General features: G+C 34.8%; 1 protein-coding gene and 1 long non-coding RNA gene across 3 annotated transcripts in view; one reads left to right on the top strand and one right to left on the bottom strand.

The window, feature by feature from the left end:
* Window positions 1-3,973, top strand: part of LOC128248325 (uncharacterized) — a 6,900-nt gene extending 2,927 nt beyond the window's left edge. The window contains exons 1-2 of one of the 2 annotated variants that reach the window (XR_008264560.1): window positions 564-1,068; window positions 3,282-3,973. This is a non-coding gene — a long non-coding RNA (uncharacterized LOC128248325). Of the gene's footprint in view, window positions 1-563; window positions 1,069-3,281 lie in introns of those variants that run through there. The other variant, XR_008264561.1, reaches the window with a different exon arrangement.
* A 1,027-nt stretch (window positions 3,974-5,000) lies between these two features.
* Window positions 5,001-8,754, bottom strand: part of LOC106873385 (xylose isomerase) — a 27,427-nt gene continuing 23,673 nt past the window's right edge. The window contains exon 15 of the mRNA XM_014920732.2: window positions 5,001-6,451. Coding sequence (XP_014776218.1) covers window positions 6,356-6,451 — 96 coding nt within the window. The 3' untranslated portion in view covers window positions 5,001-6,355. The remainder of the gene's footprint in view (window positions 6,452-8,754) is intronic.

Consider the following 8,754-nt stretch of genomic DNA (forward strand, 5'->3'; position numbering starts at 1 on the left):
AACATCGCTTGACAACCGATGCTGGTGTGTTTACGTCCCCGTAACTTAGCGGTTCGGCAAAAGAGATCGATAGAATAAGTACTAGGCTTCCAAAGAATAAGTCCTGGGGTCGATTTACTCAACTAAAAAGGCGGTGCTTCAGCATGGCCGCAGTCAAATGACTGAAACAAGTAAAAGAGTAAAGAGTAGGCATCATAGTTGGCAGAGTAATCTGAATGGTAAAAGGTTAAACATATACAAAAAAAGAGAATTGTGCAATTGAAAGTTAAGTGTCATTGTCAGTAATATTGTTGTGCAGGGGTTTCTAGATGTTGCTGAACCCCAGATCAAACATCATTGAACAGTCTTACGATCAAATGAATTCCAGTCATGGCTATCCCATCTTTCTTCAAGGCATTGCTTATCTCAGTCTACATTTTCAAATGTGTCCCACCTCTTTTTTCAAAACAGTAGCATGTAATTTAAAGGCAATTTGCCTGCTGTTGTTAATCAGTTGGTCTATCAAGTAGAACATCTTTTTCTTCATTAACAATGCTTGAAAGTAAGCCATTGACAAATGAAACATTATCTATGTTGACTGCAGCAAATTATAGAAACATGTTATAGAAAACTAGCATTGTCATTAAGCAGAAATTTAGTCACACTCTAGTAAGCTTTGAGATTCATTCCCACTGAAGTTGATTAACCATTCAATACTTCCTAAAGCAATGAATTAAATAGCAGTCATGTGTTGTAGTCAACTTGATCTACTATTCAACTCATAAATGTTTAAGAGGAACATTAACCACATCATTTTTACTGTTCTTGGAGAGCCACTAAAAGCCATGGGCACAGCATTTTCCCTCTTGATCTAAATCAGGAAAAAATAACTTTAAAAAAAAAATCATCATCATCATCATCATCATCACCCTTAAAGGCTTGAGACAATTTGTTCGACTAAAACCCTTAAAGGCTGGAGCCAGTTGGTTCAACTAAAACCCTTAAAGGCTGGAGTCAATTTGTTCAACTGAAGTGCTTAAAGGCTGGAGTCATAGCTGGCTGCAGTCTAATGACTGAGACATTTAAAAGGTATGATACCTTTATTCCTTTTCTGTCACATATCTGGGACCCTGTAATAACTCTACATCCAGGGTCACATAAACATCTCTCCATCATGATGTTATTGGGAGAATTTGTGAATCTTGTGATTATCTTTCCTTCTTATTTGGAATTGGTACTAATTGCTATCAAGCATTTGTTTTACATCTTGAAATGAAGACAATTTCAATAAATCAAGAATTTGTCTTGTAGGGTATTTAATATATCTTTATTAATATTTGTTACTTAAATACATGCCACCCTGCATTAGTTCTTTTAACTCATTTTTGTTTAACCTTTTAGTATTTAAACTGACCAGGTGCAGCCTCTCACACCCACCCTAGAATTTTATTCTAAAAATAAACACTCACATTATCATAAACCCAAGTCTATGAGTTATCATCATATGCATAATTAATCCAAAACATGAATAAATAAGTGTTACATTTGACAGGACAACCTGAATGTTATGTAAGGTAAGGTAAAATTACCTTCTTGAGTTATGCTGACTCATAAGGGATGGTTTCCTGGTTTCCATGGCATATAAATTTCCCACCTGGATGGGATGCTGGCCCGTTGCAGAATTACTCATTTTTGCCAACTGAGTGGACTGGAGCAATATGAAATGAAGTATTTTGCTCAAGAACACAATACATCATCCAGTCCAGGAATTGAAACCACAATCTTATGATCATGAGTCCTAATAATTTAAACATTATTAAGCTTACAAATTTATGAATGCCATCAAAATAATAAACTGGAAACAACAAACTGTTATATTTTAATCTTTTTCATTTCATCATGGCAATAAAACTAAGATGTAAATTAATTACCACATTCCATATATTCCTTTGCACATTGCTACACAAACTACCATTGCTCATTAAGTTTGTGTTAATAAAAATACAGTGCCGGTAGTGTCAAAAGGTTAACTATAATGTACCATCACAATTGCTTGTCTTTCTGTCTGTCATGTGAACCAGTCAAGTGTTCTGGTGCCCAAGCAGCTATATTTTTGTTAACAATTTTTTTTACTGCTATTATCTTCTACTTAATAATTTTAATGAAAATGTCAAACAGTTTACATTGCTTTTCAGTGGAGACCTTATAAAATATTTCTTACTCATGACAAAGGATTTTAATATTATTATTATTTTAATGCAGTATTAATTATAAATAGCTGTGAATTATTTTAGTAATTTTGATGAAATGTCAAGCAGTTTAAATTGTTTTTGGTCGAGACGATATGAAATATTTCTCATACATGACAAAAAGACTTAAATATAATTTTAAAAAGTATTATTACTTATAAACAACTGTGAATTACTTTTTAGTATAACAACCCAAATTTTGACCTGGTCTTATGCAAATAACTTACGAAGACATCACATATTGACCGATTATTTACATCTTATATAACCATACCTTTGTGCTATCTGGTTTTATTTATGTCATGGGTTTCAGCGTGACTTGATACTTTTCGTTATATGAAAAGTATATAAATATATATATATATATATATATATTACACTTCAAAGATAAGGTTTCTAACACAAAGCTTTTAACTATTGAAGCAACCGCTGCTACAGGTATTTGAATAGAAATGACCTTCAAAGACAGACATAAGCATGTTTCTTTTCATTCTTTTTTCCCTTATAACCAGCTTATTACTTTATAGAGATAAGCCCACCTAGGCAAGTCACAAGTAAACCTTTCATTGTAATCAAACTAGTTTGGTGAGGTGAACCAGACATTTATTAATGAAAAGTTTGTTGAGTTCTGTTCAGATGAAAAGAATTGTATTAATGTTGAGTGTCTGTCATGTCAAAGATATATATTTTGGGTATTTTAAGAGTACACAGAGAACTGTAAATAAGTCTATAAAATGTTGCATCACTAAGATTTTAACCTGCTTTTATTAATGAAATTTACTTTTTTTATTTGAAATTACTTTGAACTTTATTGTAATAGGTAACTCTATGGAATCACAGACATTAATGAATGTCACACATTCTTCTAGTCTGATGACATGTGTGTATATGTTTGTGTGTGTGTGTTCGTATGTGTATGTTATACATACATACATATATATATACTATCACATTTTTTTACTCACTTCCTCTGTAAAATTTTGAATTTTTCTAACTTTCTAAGATTATTTTCATCGCAGACTTCTATTGTATTTTATCTTTTACTTGTTTCAGACATTGGACTACAGTCATCTTGGAGCACCACCTTGAAGGGTTTAGTTGAACAAATCAACTCCAGAACCTGCTTTTTAAGCCTGGTATTTAATCTAGCAGTTTCTTTTACCAAGCCTCTAAGTTATGGGGGACATAAACACACCAAATCAGGTTGTCAAGGTGCTGTTGGGTAAAAACAAAAAAAAACACACACATGTATGTAGGTATACACACGTCTATATATATCATCATCATCATCGTTTAACGTCCGCTTTCCATGCTAGCATGGATTGGACAGTTTGGCTGAGGACTGGTGAACCAGATGGATACACCAGGCTCCAATCTGATTTGGCAGAGTTTCTACAGCTGGATGCCCTTCCTAACACCAACCACTCCGAGAGTGTAGTGGGTACTTTTACGTGCCACCAGCACGAAGGCCAGTCATGCAGTACTGGCAACGGCCACGCTCAAAATGGTGTATTTTACGTGCCACCTGCACAGGAGCCAGTCCAGTGGCACTGGCAACGACCTCCAGATTTTGACTCAAATATGGTCTTAACAATTGAAGAAAGTGTATTTCTTATTGAACACATATTTCGAGAAGGTGGTAGATACATAGACATTGCTTACAAAATCATTTATAATTTTCATTCATATACTTTCCTTGTATTCTATATTACAACACGTACATTAATAAAAAATATACATGCACAGTGACTTTCTGAACACCCTTTACTACTACTTGGTCAAACAAACTGATGAAGTCTCTAGGTGGAGTTGTTAGACCTGCTAGAAATAGCAGCAAAACCTCCCTTGAATCATACACAATGGTCTTAGAGAAAGAACACAGATAATATTGTCCTACATACCCTTAAAAAGGCAGGCTGGTCATGACTGGAATGGCTTTCATTGTTTTTTTTTTTTTTCTCATGTCAGTGTTGACTTGGGACCAAACCAATAAACTTCAGGATCATACAGTTAGAAGCTGACAGAGAATCCAACTATAAAAACCATTGCTCCAGTAGCATGGAAATATCCCAAGTTCTAAAAACCCATCTATCATCATTATTTTTATTTAATATCCACATTCCATGCTGGCGTGAGTTGAATGGTTTGATATGATCCGATGGGTTCAAGGACTGCATTGTGCTTTGGTATGATTTCTAGAGATGAATGACCTTCCTAATGCCAACCACTTTACAGCATGTGCTGGGGTACTTTTTTTAATGTCACTAGTTTTAGGGAAGTCACCATGCAGCTTACAAGACGACAAACCCAAAGGAGGCAGCTTTATGCTGTGAGATAAGGGGTTAAAGTATGAGACAGGGGGCCAGATTAGAACAGGTTTTTTACTGTAAAGTGCAACATGGTTATCCACATTCTAGAAGTGTGAGAGCGATCAGGTGGAGTGGGAAAGAGAGTCTAGCCATGTCAGTACATTCCTTTCTACTCAAGGTACAAGGCTTGAAACTTTAGGGGAGGATGCTAGTTGATTACAATTGACCTCAGGGCTCAGCTGGTATTTATTTTATTGACTCCCAAGTGGATAAAAGGTAAAGTCAACCATGACAGAATTTGAAATCAGAACATAAAGACAAAATACTTAGTAGCATTTTGTCTGACACAGTAACAATTCTACCAGCTCACTGCCACCCATGTCAGTATATTAAAAGCCAATGTAAATGTATATTAAATGTGGATGAGCAATTCTGATACAAAAATGAGATAAAACAAATAAAATAAATTGTAATTAAAAATATTTATTCCAAATAAAAAATATATATTTATCTAAAAGACAAAGCACCATAAACAAATTATTATTTTTATATCTTTTTTAATTGTAATATCAAAATACAAAGTAGGGATATATTTTTAAAATACTGTTTCAACCCTTTTGATGCCAACCTGCTTGGAACAACCCTGTTAATCTGATACAAAACTTTTTTATAGGTTGATTTAAATGTTCAAATACCAGTTTAATAGTGACTAAGTGTTTTTACAAAATTCATTATTTTTCTAAATTTAATTGAAACAAATGCAGTGTATTTCACCAGAAATATGGTAACAGAATGGTTATTAATAAAAGGCACTGGAAATTCCGTATAAGTTTCCCCACAACTGTGTGTGCATTATTACATTTGGGGAGTGGGGAGGGGGGGGATAAACTACCCAGAATATCAACTCCAGTTCAGTATCTGTTGCTGTTGTTGTTATTATTATTATTATTATTACTAATATATTTCTTCTCAGAGCTCTTGATTTTACTTGCTCCAGCTAATTCTCTAAGAGCAGACAGCAACCTGTTGTCAAAGGTCTCACAGGGTCTCCTTCTACAATACTTAACACCCAAGTACCTATTCTTCTTCTTCTTATTATTATTATTATATAATTAAAACTTCATATATTTGAAAAATATTTAAACATTTGGAATAGTAATGTCAATGAATGGCATGCATATGTTTACAAAAATATTTAATAAAAATACGTGAAGACTGCTTCAGAATATACTCATCAAAACCACAAAATTTAATTGTTTTTAATTTAGGCAGAAGGTCAGCAATTTTCAGCTGAAGAAGTTAGCCAATTGCATAGACTCCAGTACTAGCCTGTCTCTTTTGTTTATTGCCCCCAGAGATGAAAGTCAAAGCTGATCATGATGAGGTTTTGAACTTGGACTGTAAAGAGGCAGAACAAACACTGCAAGACATTCTTCCCAATGCTTTAATGATTCTGCCAGTCCACTGCCCTTAAAATGGTGTCAAAATATTAAAAATTGAATACAGAAAATGAGAGGATAAAAAAACAAGAAAATGCAAACGACACAATTTTTACCCAATTAGCGGCCCTAATTACTCAGTAAATTATAATAAACACAAAAGACATTCCAAGGAAAATTTTGAAAAAAAAAAAAAAAATATTTATCAGTATATTTTCATATTGTTATTGCTAACTTTTCCTGTGTATCTGCAACATACAAAGTTTAGATTTGCTTACAGATAAACAAAAACTATTTTGTTTTGTTTTTTAACATTTTTTCTTGTTTTTGAAGTGCATTCCAGGGAGAAAAAAACTGCTCCGCTTTGTATGGAAACATATTACTGTTGAATCTTCAAATAATGGTTCACCATGCTTTGGTAATGTTCCTGCTGTCCAGAGCTGACTGTTGGCTCACCATGTGACATGATGTATTCCTGAAGTAGAAAACAAAATATATATATTAAACCTTCTTGGTGCTAACCTCCTCCAAACAACCCTTAGTTCGTCATTATTATGTAACATCTGTTGTCCATGCTGGCATGGGTTGGACAGTTTGACCAGAGCTGGTAAGCTGGAAGGCTGCACAAGACTCCAGTCAGATTTGACATGGTATTTATGGCCGGATGCCCTTCCTAATGCCAACCCCTTTGAGAGTGTAATGGGTTCTTTTACGTGCCACCAGCACCTCAGCCATTTCTGTGACACCGGTATCTGCCATGACTGCGATCTTGCTCGGCTTGATGGGTTTTCTTCTCAAGCACCAACAAAATGTCATTAGTTCTAAGTCATAAAACCGTCTGTTTTAAGATATTCAAATTGTCAGGTAATTTTTAAAAAATAAATTGTGATGGCACCTGTGCTCAGCGTCGCCTTCCTGGCACTTGTACCGGTGGCACGTGTAAAGACATTCGAGCGAGATCGTTGCCAGTGCCGCTGGACTGGCTCTTGTGCAGGTGGCACATAAAATACACCATTTTGAGCGTGGCCGTTGCCAGTACCGCCTGACTGGCCTTCATGCCGGTGGCACGTAAAAAGCACCCACTACACTCTCGGAGTGGTTGATATTAAGAAGGGCATCCAGCCGTAGAAACTCTGCCAAATCAGATTTGAGCCTGGTGTAGCCATCTGGTTCACCAGTCCTCAGTCAAATCGTCCAACCCATGCTAGTATGGAAAGCGGACGTTAAACGATGATGATGATGAAATCCTTTGTAAGATCCTACCGACATTTCACTCATTGTGAGAATGTATACCCAAAGCAATTTGTTATTTTCAGCAGTTTACAGACAAAGCTAAACCCATAAATATAGTGACAGACAAAATAAGAAAAAGAAAAGGAAAAACAGAAATAGACAACACAAAAGGTCAGGTTGACTTTGAATTACAGTTCTCATGGTCAGATTATAAAGTGTAAAACAGAATTTTTTTTGTCTTTTTCTTTACTTCTGTATTTAGATTATAATCGTATTTTGCCTGTCATTATATCCATGGGTTTAGTTTTGCTTGTAAACTGCTGGAAATATTACATTGCTTTGAGTATGCATTCTCCCAATGAGATTTCAGAGTTAACTTCGTTACCCACCATCCCCACCTTTCCGTCAGTCACTTGCAGACAACTAGTTTGTCATCAATACTTTATGATATACATACATACATATACACATACATGCATACATACATACAGAAACATATAGCTACATACATACATTAGATACATGCATACATAGATACATTAGATACATACACACACACACACACACAATATATATATATATATATATATATATATATATATATATATATATACACACATACACACACACACACACGTGTATGTGTGGAGGGCATGCGTGTATCCATGAGTGAGTATTACCCTTGTTTACAATTTCAGTGTTCAGTAGAGTATGACAAAACTAAGTCAAAATGAATTGTCCAACTCATGTGTAACAAAGAGTTGACAGCTATAATACTACATTTTTCTATGGAATAGGAAAATAATCTGAAAAAGAAATTGCTTTTGTTACTAATAAACAGCAATTACAATAATAAAATGTCAGTATTGACAGAGTGAATGTATTTGATAAAGAAAATATTAATGATTTTCATTATCAAATAATTTCCGTATTCGATTAGAGGTGTTTACAGTCCATTTTATGTCCTTTATATCCTTCCGTATATAGGGCTTTCCTATAAGTAGGTTATCTCCCTTGGCTAGGCGACGCTCCATGTAGACAAACTTCCACAGACTATCCACGCTATTGTTATTGTTTTACGTCTTATCATGGATATAAAGCAGCTCGATGATTCAGCTATTGAAGTACTTACTGTGCCTGAGTTAATGAAATATTTAAGATTATATGGACAGTATGTTACTGGAAGAAAGGCGGACTTGACTGAAAGGTATAAAAATTCTGTCGATGAAGAATGTCAACAAAGTAAATTCATCGGACGATACTTCAGTATCGGACGATACTTCAGTATCGGACGATACTTCAGACAGGAATAAGCAGAAGCCTATATCTCCTCTCGGTGATGTATTGCCTGATCCCAATCTGCTTTCAGCAACCATTCACTGATTTGGCCATGAGCATGATGAGGTGTAGAAGAGGTAGGACAGTCACACTATAAAGTCTAATAATTAGAGGAATATTAGATTCAATGCTGTAAATTTATTATTTAATCAAACACACACACACACATATATACACAAAAATAAGAGGAATGACCAGCAAAAGTGG

This window comes from Octopus bimaculoides, chromosome 7 (genome assembly GCF_001194135.2).
Source record: "Octopus bimaculoides isolate UCB-OBI-ISO-001 chromosome 7, ASM119413v2, whole genome shotgun sequence".
In the NCBI taxonomy this organism is placed as follows: Eukaryota; Metazoa; Mollusca; class Cephalopoda; order Octopoda; family Octopodidae; genus Octopus; species Octopus bimaculoides.